Source organism: Phodopus roborovskii, unplaced genomic scaffold (genome assembly GCF_943737965.1).
Source record: "Phodopus roborovskii unplaced genomic scaffold, PHOROB, whole genome shotgun sequence".
Lineage (NCBI taxonomy): Eukaryota > Metazoa > Chordata > Mammalia > Rodentia > Cricetidae > Phodopus > Phodopus roborovskii.
In genome coordinates this window covers 11,362,481-11,379,367 of record NW_026126558.1, presented here as the reverse complement: position 1 = coordinate 11,379,367, position 16,887 = coordinate 11,362,481, and the positions used below count along the sequence as shown (strand labels likewise).

Here is a 16,887-nt window from a genome sequence, read left to right as displayed (position 1 = left end):
TCTTGCACTGTCCTCTCAGGATACATCCTACAGGCACTGAAAGATTTAGTGCAGCTTTATCAAAGTTACTTAGTGGGTGGAGGCAGTCCTGGATTCTGGATCCCCAGGTCCTAGAGGCACCTCTACCCTGATGAGCCATTTTCCCTGTGTGTGTGTATGTGTGAACCACAGGCCTGTTTTGATTTTTGGAGCTAAGACTTTCTGGATGGGAGCAACAGTGGCCATCTTTAGGGGAGGATTTTGGGTCTTGCCTTCTAACTTCCTCTTTTTCTGGCTAGCAGTTGGGAAGATCCCTGACTTGGGAGCTGGGGATGTGGCTCAGTGGTAGAGCACTTACCTAGCATGTGTGAAGTCCCAAGTTCAATTCCTAGTACTGGAAAAAAAATAAAGTAAGGTGATTTGCAGTTAGATCACTCAGTTTCAAATGCTGGCTTGACCAGTGTGAGGTGACCTAGGGTGGATCATTGACTCTGCCTTAGTTTCCCCACGTGTGTTGCACCGAGGATGATGTAGTCTTACACACAAGAGACAGAAACCCTGCTGTGTTGCTCAGCCTGGCATCAAGAGGTAGGTACTGGGAAGGAAGATGAGGAACGGTAGCTGTCCATGGGAGACAAAGCTGTAGAAGGTTCTCTGTACTGGTTGGTAGAAATAGAGATAAAAGTCAGTATTCTAAGAACCATTCTTTTCCTGTAAAGAATAAGGCCCAAAAGATTGGGCCTCAATGACTGTATGCCTGCGTGGATGCGTGGATGTGGACGTGTGCACGTGTGTGTGTGTGTGTGTGTGTGTGTGTGTGTGTGTGTATGTTTGTGGTGCTAGGGCCTCTGATTGGTTGAGGTCAGTGGAGGGCTGCCTTTGGGTTCGGACCCCAGCTTCCCATATCTGTGATAGCTCAGCATGCCCAGCCTTCCTGATGACCATCACTACTATGTTTCCAGCTGATTTCAGGAACCAGGCCCTTCCCTAAAGAATACTGAGGGCCAGTCCAGCCCTGGGCCTCCTGCAGGCACTTCCTCTGGGTTCCAGCACCCTGCTTATCAGGAGGCCACAAAAGCATCTATTTCTGGCCTTGCTGGAAATAGTGTGGTCCTTAAAGGGTGGAGGGTGGAGTCAGCTTCAGGAACAGAGAAGTAGCCAGTGCAGGGACCAGGGACTCATTCCTCCGGGTCAGTGTCTTGGCCAGGTGTGACTTCTAAGTTAGCTTGGGAACATCACTGCTTTCCTTCTCAGCCCCCTCCCCCACTCCTGTGTGTGTGTGTGTGTGTGTGTGTGTGTGTGTGTGTGTGTGTGTGTGAGTGTAGGTGCCTGTGGAGTCCAGAAGATGGTGTCTGATTTCCTGGAACCAGTTATGTAAAATTGTGACCCACCCCACGTGGTGCTGGGAACTACAAGGGCAGCAAGCCCTTTAACCCCTGAACCATCTCTCCATCCCACCTCGTCACAAATTCTGTAGACTCAGCATGTGTAGTTTGTATGCACAGGAAGAGGCCGAATAGTGTGCCAACATAAGAAACTTTTTGTCCTTAGTCAAGTTCTGAAATGCTAGCGGATTCTTTGAAAGACCTCTTCTGATGTATGGATGACACAAATGGGGGATATTTAATTGCATCTCTGTGATATCGTCTCTCAGCTTGGATCTTCATTGCTCTGAGCTCCCTGACCCGGCCCCTACTCCAGGTGACCTTGTTCTGACCTCTAGTTACGTTGATGGTCTTTGCAGGGACTTTGGCTTCCTTCTTCTCTGGGTGGTTCATTTCTTCCTTCTCTTTATACCTCAATAACAAGCTGGCAATTGTTTCTATGTGGAATTTAATAGTCTTGTCTCGTTCCCACTGAAACCATGGCTATTTGATAATTCCTATGATGCTTTCTGAATGGTTCTGGTTTTCTCTTATCCAGAGTCACAAAACCATTCTCAAAACTGTTCTGCTACAGTGGAAAAAGGAGAATTGAGGAAAATATTAGTTACACAGTGTCAGCGGTGTGTAGCCATTACAGATGACAAAGCTGTCGGGCAGTTGGAGAAATCGTGTTCAAGCAGTCACTCTTAAGCAAAACAAAACAAAGAAACTGGTCGGTCCATCACAGGCAGGAATCTAGAAATAGATTTTGTGTATTGAGGGCTTTAGGTGGTGATTTTGATAAACAGTATTGGTCTATAGCAAAGCACATTAAACATTAAATATTCTTTATGTGAGGCAGCAAGTCCTTTCTGCATTGGACTGATGGTTGTGTGTGGGTGAGTGTGATTGAGAGAGAGAGAGAGATCAAGTGAGTTCAACTTCAGATATTGTTCCTTAGGTGGCACCTACCTTGGTTTTTATTTGTTTATTTTATTTTATTTTATTTATTTAGAGACAAGGTCTCTCACATGCCTGGGACTGACTAAATGAGGCTCTCTGGGCAGTGAGCTTCAGGCATCTGTCTGTCTCTGCCTCCTTAGAGCTGGGACTATAAACACTATAAACACTGTAGCATTGAGCTTGAAAGGATTTCATGTTGGGGGTTTGTGGCCAGAGGGTGAAGCTCCCCTTCTTCCCTGAACTTGCAAACAACTAAGCTGAAAAAAAAATTTGGGGGTGGGTGGGTGGGTGAGTGAGTAGGAGGGACAGGGTGTCATGTAGCCCAGGCTGGTCTCAAATTTATTATGTAACCAAGGATGATCTTGAATTCTGATTTTCCTGCCTCAACCTCCCAAATGCTGAGATTACAGATGTGCATCATTCTGCCCAGTTAATGATGTGCTTGGCTCACACTCAGTGCCCTGTGCAAGCTAGGCAAGCACTCTATCTGCTGAACTACATCCCCAGTCCAGAAACAAGGAATGAGACACCTACCAAAGTGTGCCAGGATCATGGTCTCTGTGTTTGGTGTGCTTCCTGGACAGCAGGCTTGGTATTGTGTCCTGGTCGCTGACTTGCCCACTCCATCTCCAGCACACATGGGCGCTCACAGGTGACCTGTAGCCAGTCCTCCCCTAGTGGCAGAAAGCAGAGCAAGGCAGGTAACTGTGGAGGGGTCAATAGGACCAAGAAAGAACAAGGAGACTGAGCATGGCCTGATTTATCCCAGGTTCACCATAGGAAAGTGTCCCTGCCTCTGCCTTAACAGAGTGTGGCTGGGACAGAGGATGGGGTGATGGGGAGTTTCTGTCACACTGTATCCAGTCAGGGGCTGACATCTCTGCAGGAACATAAACATTCAATAGACAACTAGCACTATGTGAGCGTGGTTACTGTGAGCGAGCTGTGAGGTTACCAGCATACCCTGTTCGTGGAAGCAAAAGCCTGGGTGATCTCTTCCCCTAGCTCTTTGCACAGTTTCTGAAACTGTGCTGCCACCGTTTTTAGCTAAGAACAGCTCTTCCTCTCCATCCTTAGCGCTTAAGGTGGTATGTACGTGTGTGTAAGCATGTGTGCATGTGTGCATACTCATGCATATGGGGTCAACCTGGGGTATCCAGCGTCCCCCATGGAGTCTCCTGTCACCATCTCCTCAGTGCTGGGATTACAAGCATGCATCACCACACAGGAATTTTTTATGTGGGTTCTGGGGTTTTGAACTGGTCTTCATGCTTGCATGTCAAACACTTTCCCCACTGAGCTATAGCCCTAGTTTCCAAGTAATTTTTAATATCCAAGACTTTGTTCAGAAGGCTATATTTAGCTCTGCATTTACTCACAGAACAGCAGCAGCTAAACCAGAAGAAAGTGAACCACCCTGGGTTATACAGCCAGGATAGAAAGAGTTGGGCTCTAATCCTATGTCTTCTAGAGGTTTCCAAATCTCTAGGCTGCTCACGTTGCTGTGAACTAGATTGGTCTCCAGTGTGTGGTCAGCACCTTTGGTTTCTTTAGGCAGGGTCCTTAGCTGAGGTGCCACAACCCTGGGTCTCCTAGTGTAAAGAGAAGCCAGTGGGGAGGAGCTGTTGAGAAGTGGAAGGGAACACCCCCCCCCCCCCAGGAGCTGAAGTGACATTGACAGAGACCTCCTGGAACCATAGGTTGTTTCCTTTGGTTCATAGAGCAGTGAAACAAAATCACCATCTGTGTAAAACAGAGATAGGAAGATGACTAGGCTGGGTCCCCAACCCTACAGAATGGTGGAAAGTAGAGCTGGGGTTTGAACTGGGGTCTTTAGACTCCAGCACTCCCTCATGGGCTCTCTCCTCTCTTCCAAGCCTGAGCCCATCTTCTAGACTTGGGCCAGGCAAACACATGCCCACTCAGCAGGCTTCCAGGGCAGGGCCTCATCTGTCACCTCATCCTCACATCCCTGTGCTGGCTCCTTGTGGTGCTAGAACTACAGGAGTGTGGGAATGATGAGTTGTGTGAATGATGAGTGTGTGCAGCTGTGCAGCCCTCTCTGTCTTCTCCATCAATGTGTCTTGAAGCTTTGTGAGGATTTTGTTTGTTGGCAGATAGTGGCACTTAAGGTCAGGCACAGGAGAGATCACTGTCTTATAGGTGTGAAGGGTTGGCAGATACCCCAAGGGGATCCTCCGGGATGCTGGAGATCAGGAGTGGGAGGAGCAAGTATTCTTACTCTCTTTTTGAGGCAGGGTCTCAGGTAGCCCAGACTGGTTTTGAACTGCCCCTTTTGTCTCAGCTCCCTGAGCACTGGGATAACAGGTGTGAGCCACCATGCCTGGTGAGGAGGCTGATATATAAAGGCTAATGTCACATGTCTGATAGGGCAACCAGAGGTGGACAGTAGAAGAAAAGGTGTGGTAATGGGACACCTCCCCCACATGGGTGGGGAGGGTAGGAAGTGGGAAGGTGGCTAACTTCAGGAACCAGGGTGAAGAGGGTATCTGGACCTGGGGAAGACTCAAGACGATGCCAGGAAGGGGTGGGACATGCAAAGACCAGGCCTTGTTTGTGGCTGTTATCTTATTTCTTCAAGCAGGAAGCCCAGCCACGGAGCCCCACCGCACAAGAACACGTGGTCTGAGCTCAGCCACTCTTAGCCTGCTTCACAAAGGCAGGTGGTTGTTTTACCGTGTGCCCTAGGCAGAAATCCCCACAAGCACAGACAATGACCCCTGACCATCCTGCCCCATATCCTTCCCATCAGTGGTATCTGTTGTCAGGAAACTGGGGTGTGTGTGGGTATCATCTGCTGTGTCTTCTTGTGCTGTTAAGACACAAGTACAAATATGGCTGCTTCTCCTTGGCTGAACTGAATATATTTCTCGTGTGTGTGTGTGTGTGTGTGTGTGTGTGTGTGTGTGTGTGTGTGCGCGCGCGCGCGCACGCGCGTGGGCATGCGCATGTGTTTGTGTGTGACTGTGTGAGCATGCTTGCGTGAGGTCAGAGATTAACATCAGTTGCTTGTCTCTGCTCTCCGTCTTACTGTTTTCTTTGAGACAGAGCTTCTGTTTTGTCTGGGCTGGCTGGCTCATGGGCTCCAGGGACCCGCCTGTCTCTAACCCCAGTGCCAGTGTTGTAGATGCATGTGGCCACACTCAGCTTTTATGTGGGTGCTGGGGATCTGAACTCAGGTCCTCATGCTTGCATAACACATTGCCCACTGAGCCATCTCCCCAGTCCCTAAATCTAATACATTTCTGAGCACTCAAGGGGAACAGTTTTGTGGGGTTAGCGGTGTATTTATTCATAATACAGAGGCATCAGGATTGTCACTCAGTCTGGACACCCTGACCAGTGTCCTTAGCATTGATTAACACTCAGAGTAGACCATTTAAGATTTTTCACCCCCCCCCTCACAATTAGAGAGCATCTACTCAAAAGAATACCAAATTATTTGATGCCGTAGTGATCTTTTTGCTGGACATGTGCTATGATTTGGATGGGAAATGCCCTTCCCCATAGACTCATGTACTGAAGGCGTAGTTCCCAGCTGGTGGCATTCTTTTGGAAGGTTCTAGAAACTTTAGGAGGTGGGTCTTAGCTAGAATATTACCGGGTGTACCCTTGAGAAATATGTCTTGTCTGGGTCCCTGTCTGTCTGTCTGTCCCCTCCTCTCTCACCCCCTCTCCTGACTGAGTTCTGCTCTGACATGCCACCCCCATCGTGAGGGAATAACACCTGAGAGTGGGAGCCAAAACAACCCATTCTTCCCTAGGCTGTTTATGTGAGGTGTTTCATTACTGCGGCCACCATGCCATGTAGCAGGTGTAAGTACAATGCCGGGAGGGAGGAGAGATGGCGAGTTCTGGAAGTCCTGCTCTGTAAACATGAGACCCTGCATTTCACATCAAACATGAGCACAGTGATGTACATGTGGAACCCCAGTGCTGGGATGTCAGAGGCCGATCCATGCACGGGGCTCACTGACCCACCAGTATAGCTGGGTTGGTGAGCTCCAGGTTCTGGAGAGATGGCTCAGTGGTTAAGGACAATGGCTGCTCTTGAAAAGAACCTGAGTTGGGCCCCAGGCACCCATACTCCCAACCACCTGTAACTCCAGTTTCAGGGGATTCAACACCCTCTTCTGGCCTCCACAGGTACTGCATGCATGCGATACACAGGCATACATGTAAAATAAAAATTAATTTAAAAAATAAAGTGGAAGCCTAGAGAGATGGCTCAGAGGGTAAAGGTGTTTGCCCGCAAGCCCGACAACATGAATTCTATCCCTGGGACTCTAATGGTAGAAGGAGATAACTGACTTCCACAAATTGTTCTTAGACTTCTAGATGCGTGCTCTCTCTCTCTTTCTCTCTCTCTGTCTCCCTCTCTTTCTCTTCTCTTTCTCTCTCTCTCTTTTCTTTCTCTCTTCTCTTTCTCTCTCTCTCTCTCTCACACACAAATACTAAATAAATAAATAAATGTTTAAAGAGAAAGATGGAGATTAATGGAGGAAGATACCTGATGTTGACCTCTGACCTTTATGTGTACCATGTGCACACACAAGGGCACCCCTACCATGACCATGCACATATTCATATAACACGCAGTATAGTAATGGTTCTGAGTAAGCATTTTCTCTTATGGTTTCCTACTTTGTGTTGTCATGGAAACAGTAATGAGATAATCTGCTAAAACACTAACTGAATTTCAGCCCTGTTGGTATAGTACCAGGCTTATTAGATGTAAGCACTAAGAGTCAGGAGGGACCCCATAGAGTGGGCACCGGGTTGAATACAGGATGGTCTTCAATGTGCAGAAGAGTGGGTGTGCGCCTCTCTTGCTGCCTGCTGATGTAAGCCCTCACTGTTTGCATTGGTGCCTGCGTTTGAGCCTCCTATAGGAGGTCTGAGGTCTGGATGATGCATTTTTGGGCAGATGGCAATGGGGGGGGGATCCAGACAGTGAGAACTGAGATTGCCAGTTTGGAGGACAGAGGGCAACTTGTAGGAGTCCATTCTCTCCTACCATTGTGTAAGTTCTGGGATTGAACTCAGGTCATCGCCTACTGAGCCATCTTGCTGGCCCTATTTTTCATTTTATTCATTCATTCATTCGGTGATTCACAACCATCATTGTTCAATTGTGTTAAAATTTAAGACTGAATAGATAAGGCATACATAGAAGTTTCTATGCTTTTGTCAGACTTACTAGGTTCTGATAGGTATAGACATATACCTGTAATCTCAGTACTTGGGAAGCTGAGGCAAGAGGTTTGCGAACTTGAGACCAGTCTCAGTTTCATATTGAGATCCTATTTCAACTCTCCTTGCCATCCCCTTGAAGATGGTTGGGTGCTGTCTCAGTTGGGAAACATACACATACAGACACATTCACTCCATCCTCACTAAAGTCCTGTGTCCGAATAATGTTCTATGTTTGACAAATCAGAGGCTGGCAAAGTGAAATCACTGCCTGAAGCCATCACTCCCTGATGGGGATTGCATGACAAACTCAGGCTGGTTGGCTCAGAGTCCCTCAGCCTCAATGCCAGCCATGCCGTGTCTTGTGAGTTGGATGGCCTCTGAACACTTAGCAACCAGGAAGTGCTCAGAGTTGTCATGTTGGGTTCGCATGGAATCTTTGTTATGTCAGCACAGTGCATTAAACCATTGCCCATTGGTGATCACTGTACCCTGAGTTCTGCCCTGCTCCCTGAGGGTTGAGGGCAGGGCTGTAAGTTTAGACTGCACATCACCAGGTGCTCTGGCAACCAGCTCCCATCCTGAGACTCTTTCAGGAGCTCCCGATCATAGGAAAGATACATCAGTTTAGAAGTACTGTGAGTTTTAGGAATTGTGACACAGAGTATTGGGGCAGATACCAAATATGTACATTTTAATATCACTTTATCAATATCTATCTGTCTATAACCTATTGAGTCCATTTAGTGTTGCTTGTATGTAGCATGTTTAGCATGACCACTTGAGATTGGATAATCCATAGGGGAATCTTCCCTGGAGAAAACCGAATCTTTCTCAAAAGCCATTGATTGCCTGTAGCTCTTCATCTAGGGGTGGGGTCTTGTGAAGTTTACTCCATGTCAACTAGTGATGTCATGATACAGGTCTTGTTGAGGTGAACATATTGCTGAGATTTCATGATGCAGCTTCCCTGTCATGTTGAGAAGATGCTATGTTGCAGAAGGCATCCTGGTTCTGACAGCTTTTGTACCTAAAAGCAGCCTCTTCATTGATCCATGTTTTTTTTTTTTTTTTTTTTTTTTTTTTTTCCTTTTTCCTCCATTGAGGCAGATGACAGTTGGGGCTCAAGGGAAATGTCTTAGGATTTCTATTGCTATGAAGAGACACATGAGCATGACAACTCTTATGAAGGAAAATATTCAATTGGGTCTGGCTTACAGTTTCAGAGGTTTAGTCCATTATCATCGTGGTGGGAAGCATGGTGGCCCGCAGGCAGACATAGTGCTTGAGAAGAGCTGAGAGTTCTACATCTGGATCAACAGGCAGAAGGAAGAGACTGTTAGCCACTAAGCCTGTCTTGAGCTTCTAAGACCTTAGAGCCCACCCCTAGTGACACACCTCCTCCAACAAGACCATACTCAGTCCAACAAGGCCACACCTCCTAATAGTGCCATTCCCTGTGGGCCTATGGGGGCCATTTTATTCAAACCACCACAGGAAAAGAGGATCATAATCACAATTAGTCACTGGGACAGGCACTCTTAGTGCCACCCAGAGAGGTTACTGTTACCAGTGAGCATCCGTCCATCTGCTACTGTGATAAAGTGTGCTGTGTCTGGTTCCTAAATCCCAGTTCCATCGGCAATGCTCAAAGCTCTAGTTTAATGTTTCTGTCTTGGGAAGGAGGTGAGGGTCGGAGTATGGAATCCCTAAAGCCTTGTGTCAACCAGCATTCCAGTGTGACAACTTACCAGAGATGATTGGCTAGGAGAAGGAAAGGAGTTTTGGTTTTGGCTCTGAGTTTTGGAGATTTTAGCCCATGTGACTCTATTGCCTCAGGGCTGTGGTGAGGCATGGAAGAGAGTGTGTAGCAAAGTAATGCTCATCTCATGGTGGCCAGGAAGGAGGGTGGGGGACAGAGAGGAAGAGGGTGGAGGAATGGCCTACTTCCTCCAGCTAGGCTCCACCTCCTAGCTAGCATTCCTAAGAGACCACCAGGTTCAAAACCTGTCACTGGACAGTTAATCCACGAGGTCAGGACCCTGATCCAGTCACCTCCTAATGGCCCAGCTTCTGACCACTGTTTCCAGTGTCAGGCCCAAGCTCTGATACATGAGTGTGGGGTTACATTTAATGTTCACATCATAGCACCTGTCTTAGTTAGGGTTTCTATGGCTATAAAGGGACACCATGATCATGGCAACTCTTTAAAGGAAAACATTTCAATGGGCTGGCTTACAGTTTCAGAGGTTTAGTCCATTACCATCATGGGACATGATGGCACACAAGCATGGTGTTGAAGAAGGCACTGAGAGTTAGTTCTACATCTTGATCTACTGGCGGCGGAAGGAGACTGTGTCATACTGGGTCATAACTTGAGCATGTGAGAACTCAAAGGCTGCCCCTGCAATGACACACTTCCTCTAATAAGGCCACACCTACTCCAACAAAGCCACACCTCCTAATAGTGCTACTGCCTTTGGGTCAAACATTCAAACATGTGAGTCTGAGGGGCCCATTCCTATTCAAACTACCACAGAACCCCTCCTCCTGGGATGATCGGGGGTGGCAGATGCCTGGTGGCTTTTGGGTTCCTGTCCACACTCAGGAGGAGTGGGCCCTGAGCTCTAGTACAGACATGGGCTCACAGCTGTCTTCTAGGGTAGAGGTACTGGGGTGCCTGGGTGGCAGGGCTTTACCCTCTTCTGTAGTGAAGTGTGGATTTTGATGGGCTTGTGTTTGCTTCTTCTCAGTGGACATCATGGAAATAAAAGAAATCCGTCCAGGGAAGAACTCCAAGGACTTTGAGCGAGCCAAGGCCTCAGCCTCCCGCCACAAGGGAGACTGCTGCTTCACCATCTTCTACGGCACCCAGTTCGTCCTCAGCACCCTCAGTCTGGCAAGTGGGTGCATATTTATGTCTGCACATTTCCCTCCCTGGGCCTCCTTTTCCTTCTCTCTAGAAGAGGATACTCATACCTGTATGCCCACTAATGTGTGTTCTGGATATCCTGTCTTGAATCCCAGCCCTACTGCTTTCTGGCTGTGTTTCTGGGCACAATATTTAACTTTTCTGAGCAGCAGTTTGCTTGTCTGTGAGCTGGGGAGAATGATGTGACTGTCTCCTTGGGATATTGTGAGAAGTATGTTGTGCGTCTGCCTGGTTCAAGTTGAAAGTTGATTAAAGGTGGTTAGCATGGTCACTGCAGGCTAGGCTCTGCTAGACAAAAATGACACTTGCTTTCTTACAGCAGTTGCTGCACAGCAAACATGGATCTGAATGGACTGTCTTGAGACCTTGGGTGCATATGCGGGCACAGAGAATACACATGTATATGCATGTGCATACATAGTACACAGCACACATAGATGCATGTACAAAGCACACAACTTGTATACAGTACATATACATGCCTGTATATAATAGAGTATGAATGCATGCATGCACACATACACATAGCACACATGTATATGCATGTGCATACATGTACATAGCATACATATACATGCAGGCATACAGTGTACAAATGTATGCATACATATGCAAAACACACATATGCATGAATACAGCACATACACATGTGCACATTACACACTCATGAATACAGCAACTATGTGCACAACACATTCACAAGGCACGCACACACATGATTTCATATAGCATATAAACACATATACATGCATGTACACACCAAAGATGCTTGTGCATAGCACACACATGAATAATACACACAAATGGATAATACACACACAGCACACATATGCATGCAGTGCATACATACACATGTAGCACATGCATACACATAGTACACACATGCATGCACGCATGATATAGCACACATGCATACAGACAGAATATATGTACATATAACACACATTTGAGAACATATAGACTCACATATGTGGAGATGGGAATCCTTGTGGTATGTCTATCAAAAAAACTGAAGTGTGAGCTGGGGATATAGCTCATTTACAAGGTCCTGGATTCCAGACTCCAGTAGAAACAAAAAGAGTCATCCAGGAGTTCACACCCTCTCTCTCCCACTCTGTCTACAGCTGACTCAAAGGAGGATGCAGTGAAGTGGCTCTCTGGTTTGAAGATCTTACACCAGGAAGCGATGAGTGCATCTACTCCCACCATGATTGAGAGGTACACCTTCACTGTTTTCTTCCTTCTTTCTTCCGGGGCCTTTGGGGATGTAGAAGAAAGGGATGGAATGGGACATTCATTCTTCAAACTCATTGGTGCCCTGTATGCTGCGGTACCTGATAGACGCTGAGGACTACTAGTGTTTCAGATAAGAGTCTTTCTCTGTAGTGTTTAGCCCTGGCCTTTGGTGTGAGCAGGGCACCTCAGCTGAGTGGAAACGCCCATTGGTGTATATATGAATGTGCATGTGTGTATGAATCTGTCTGTGTATATCTGCATGCATATAAACATCTGTTCATGTATGTGCTTCTATGTGCCTATTATGTGCATGCATGTATGAGAATATTTGCATGTGTATATATTTGTGTATCTGCACATGTGTTCACAGTGTATGCATATATACATATACATATGCATGTGTCTCTGTGTTAGATGTCTGTGTTCATGGGTACATGTGTGTAGGCATCTCTGTGTGGGTCTGTGCATACATGCATGTGTGAAGGGTAGGTCTTTCTTCTGAAAGAATTTAATGATGGGTGAAGTGGACTAAAACTGAGTCTGGAGGAAGCTGCCTCACGATGGCAAGTGAAGGCCTTTCCGAGGACTGTCTTCAGAGTGATGTGTGTGCATAGGATTCAGGGCTGGGTGAAGAACCAAAACTCTCCTTCTTGCACCACTTTTCGTCTCAGCCACTTGGGAATTAGTGGTAGGGAACTGTCCTTTATGGAGCCCTCACTCTATCTCAGGAAGGGGCCCTCTGGACTCAGACAGAGTCTTCAGCCCCAGGGGGAGCCTGGCTCCTAAGCTGCCTTGTGGAGGGGGTTGGGACCCTCTTCTCATTTTGGTGACTTTGTTCTCATTCCCTAGAGCTCTATGGACTTGCGGTATTTTCTGACTTTTTTCTTTTTGGCTTCAAATCTCTTTGCAGTTGGCTGAGAAAGCAGATTTATTCAGTAGATCAAACCAGAAGAAACAGGTAAAGACCACTGACAGTTTGGCGGTTTTCTTTGAACTCCAGCATTTGCTTGTTTTAGTATTTGGGGAGCGGGTTGGTACATGCCCTGTGGTGGAAAGCATCTCAGGTTCTGGGGTCAATGGTGATCAAATCCTCTGCATGTTGGTGAGCCCCAGACCGGCTGCAGAGGTGACATCTCTGCATGAGCACTGGGGCCTTGTAACAAAGATGGGAACACCTTCCATGTCCTGGGAACCCAGAAGGAGACATCGTGAAGATGGTGTGTGAGTTGGGGAAATCTTCAGTTGTGGGATGTCAGCTGCCCAGAGGTGTGTGGTGGCAGGATAGATTTCCAGCTGTGGTCCTGTGGTCCCCCTCTTCCACTCCCTCTGCTGCTCTGGGCTTTGTTCTTTGTTAGTCTGAAGGATGGGTAGCCACAGTATCCTTTGCTTAAATTTGCATTTCTTTCTGTGTTGGTGACTGACCATCTTTTTGTTTATTTCCTTGTTCTGATTAATAACGAAGTGGGAGATGGCTCAATAGTAAAGAGCAATCTTTGTTCTTGCAGAGGAGCCAAGTATGATTCTCAGCACCCACATGGTGGCTCATGACCATTCATAACTGTAGTTCCAAGGGATCCAATACCCTCTTCTGACCAGGTACACATGTAGTACATATACATACACACAGACAAAACACTCATATACATAAAATAATCTATAAAAAAAGCCCCCCACCAAAACAAAACAAACCCCCAAATCACCCTGCATGGAGCTGTGGAAAACATAGCAGCGAAGCAATGTTAACACTTTATGATCCTCGTCTCATTCCTGTCTCACATTTGACCTTTCATTTTTTTTTTTAAAAAAGGTTATTTTGAGACTGGAATATAGCTTAGGGGGTGTAGTGCTTGCCTAGCATGCATGTGGCCCTGGCTTCAGTCCCAGCATGAATGGAGGTGTGCCATGTCTGTCATTCTAGCATTTGGGGCTAAAGCAGGAGGGTCAGAGTTCATGGTTATCATCTGCTGCATAAAGGGTTCAAAGCCAGCTAGGGCCACGTGAGGGCCTATTGCAAATAAATAAATACATTCTTTTTCTTTCTTTTATTTTTGGTTTCATATTCAAGGCAGAACTAAAAGACACCGGCTCTCCCGTTTTGTCCCTGTGTCATGAAGGTGACTTGGTGTTGGACATTGGCATCTGTCTCTTGTCCACTTCTGTCTCTTGTTTAGTGTACCCAGCTGGGGCATTTGTGACCTCTAACTCCAGTAATAACCATGCTTTCTCTGTGCTGCATCTTCCTTCTGTCAATCATCTCAAGTTCACCTGCGCCTGCTGCCCTCTGGTGTCATCAGGGTGGAGCTAGAGGGGTGCTGTGGACTTCTTCATCTGGGCCCTCAGGGCACTGCCTTCTCTGAGATTGTGCTCATTGTGAAGACAGATTCAGGGGACAGAAGGGGCTGCTCTGGTCGTCACTGTCCCCACAGTAGTAGGGTTGTCTACTTCTGTCTCTTCTTTGGGGCAGAGATGGATACCTGCCCCTTGCTGAGGATGGATTCTTGAAATCCTGCCCAGAAACCCATCTTCCCATGAGCCAAGAGGGGACCTGTTTCTGCCAGTGGTCCCTGGTATGTCTCCATCAGTTTTCTTTCCCAGCTCCCTCCCCACAGTCCCTGCTTCCTGGCAGCACTGAGAACTGGAGGTTCTACCTTCTCCAGGATGCCCAGGGAGCTTTCAAAGGGAACTTTGACCAGAGTGCTCCAGGAAGAGCAGAAAGGGAGGCCTGGCCAGTTTCCCTCCCTTTCCTGTCGCCCACAGTCGCTGACTAAGCTTGGTTTCCTGGCCAAAAACTCAGGAGCTGCCAAAGGCAAGAATGGACTGGCTTAGCTCAGGTGGAGCCCGAACCCCAGGTGTTTTCTTTGGCCCAAGTCCCGTCCAGCTTCTCAATTGCTGGGGCAGAAGGGTAGCAGCTGGCTTTTGGGGAGAACTTGCTTGCCAACAGCCACTGTGTTAAGCCCATCACATACCTACCAAATGCTCCCAGCCAATCACTGAGCTCGGCACCCATATTCCATCTGAAGACATTAAGGCACAGAGAAGTCAAGTCACTTGCTTAAAACAACCCAGTGTGTCGAGGATGATGCCACTGTTTGTGGCAGCCTAACACTTAACCTTTTAAGTGAACTTTAAAAAGTGTACAGTTGTGTGGGGTTGTGTTCACAGAGTTGTGCAACTCTTGCCACATTCCATCTTTTGAGCTGACAGTGAGTTCCATCTCACTGACACGGTCCTCATTAAACTCTGACTCTGATTCCCCAGCCACGCCCTCCAGGGATCCTGGCAGCCATTGCTCTGTACGATTTGGCCACCTTTGGTGCCTCGTATAAATGGCATGATAACCCATTGCCCCTTGCACTCTTGCTGATTTTATTTCATGTGGATTAAGGCTTTCAGGGTTTATGCATGGTATGGGCAAAGCCCTCTACCATTGAGCTATCCCATTGTATCTGCAGCCGCCTTTTTACTTTTTCTTTTGAGACAAGGTCTCACATGGTTATCCAGGCAGCAACCCTTGAACTTTTGATTCTCCTGCCCCAGACTCTAGAGTAGCAGAATTACCTTCTTTTTGAGACTGAATAATATTCCAAAACTTGTCCACTCTTGGGCTTCTGCCATAGTGACTGATGGGAGACACCTGCTGTGGTCTCTGCTCTTCATGCCGGAGCAGTGGGGACAGGTTAACATTCTAAGGGACTCCTGTGTTGTTTTCTGTAATGGTGGTGTCATCACAGTCACCCACAAACATCTGTTTCTTCCTCATCCTTGCTAATACTCTCTTCCCTCCATCCTTGCCCCCTGGGTCATACCACCGAATTTGCATGAGCAGAACAGACTTCCTTCTTCAGCTCTGCTGGGACTGAGGGAAGACTGTTGGGTCTGCTGGGATGTGGGAGCGGGAGAGCTCACTTAGCTCCTGGATGCAAATAGGTTTCCTGTGGTTTATAGCCAAGGGCACACCTGTGCAGATTCTGTTACCCTGGCCCTCATTTTGGGTGTGGGATTAAAAAAAAAAAAAAGAAGCTTGTTATTTTATGGGTGTGAGTCTTTTGTTTGCATGTATACATACATGTGTGTGCACTGTGTGAGTATCTGGTGCCCAAAGAGTCGAAGAAGGATCCACTGGAACTAGAGTTACAGATGACTGTGAGCTGCCATGTGGGTGCAGGGAATGGAACCCAGGTCTTCTTGAAGAGCAGCCAGTGTAACTTCTCTAGTCCCAGCTCCCTGCTTTGACACAGGCTTTCTCTAGGTATCCCAGGGTTGAGAAGTAATTTCTCAAAAGGAGGGGAATTCTGAACCCCTTGAGGGCAAGGTGAACTAGCCCCCTGTCTCCCCTACAGAGTTTCAGATGTGGGGGCCCAGATCTGAAGAATTTTCATTTTGATTAATCCTTGGGAAGTGGCTTTGGATCCCCGAACAGCCTCAAGAAGCAGAGCCCTTCAGCTCCACAGTGGATGTAAGAGTGTCTGAACACATGGGCCATTTAATTAGTGACAGATACAGTAGATGGCTCAGTTCCTCCATCACAGTAGCTGTGTGTGCAGTTGGCTACTGGTGTGCTGACCCATACAGATATAGAACATATGTGTCACTCTAGAAAGTTCTGTGAAGTTAGCAAGGTTTGGTGACATACACCTGTCATTCTCACCTTTAGGATGCTCAGGACTGTGTGATAAGAACCTGTCTTCACACACACACACACACACACACACACACACACACACACACACACACACACACACACGTGAGAAGATGGGGAGAGACAGACAATAACAGAAGCAGTAATATCGCTTGTGTGATATTTGTGATATTGGGGTAATTGATTATTTTTCCTCAGTTTCCCTGTCGTATAGAGCCATGATACCATCCGTGCTGGATGCTGGTTTATGGGATTCAGTGAGCACACATGGCAAAGTGCTTGGACAGACCTTGGCTTACAGCAAGCATTCCACAATAAATATTTATTGTCATCATTATTATAAAACGTGTAGACAAAAGTGTTGTTTTGCATCAGGGTGGCAGGCAGGTTCCAGGCTGGTGATGGCTGCCCAAGGAGTGGCCTTGAAGGATCCCAGGACCCGACTCAGCCTTGTAGTGATCAGTTGATGTTGTCTGCATGGAGGGGGGTGTCAGCTGCCCCTTGGAGGAAGTTGTTTTTTGTTGTTGTTCCCAAAAGTGATCACTCTGGTTTGTAGTTGA

The 16,887-nt window shown here is 47.2% G+C and overlaps 2 protein-coding genes across 3 annotated transcripts in view; both read left to right on the top strand.

The window, feature by feature from the left end:
* Plcg2 (phospholipase C gamma 2) overlaps nt 1-16,887 on the top strand; it is a 134,605-nt gene that overhangs the window by 45,809 nt on the left and 71,909 nt on the right. The window contains exons 3-5 of the mRNA XM_051201733.1: nt 10,274-10,423; nt 11,577-11,670; nt 12,599-12,646. Of these exons, the coding sequence (XP_051057690.1) occupies nt 10,274-10,423; nt 11,577-11,670; nt 12,599-12,646 (292 nt within the window). The remainder of the gene's footprint in view (nt 1-10,273; nt 10,424-11,576; nt 11,671-12,598; nt 12,647-16,887) is intronic.
* Cmip (c-Maf inducing protein) overlaps nt 1-16,887 on the top strand; it is a 319,144-nt gene that overhangs the window by 276,426 nt on the left and 25,831 nt on the right. The gene's annotated exons all lie outside the window — the stretch shown is intronic.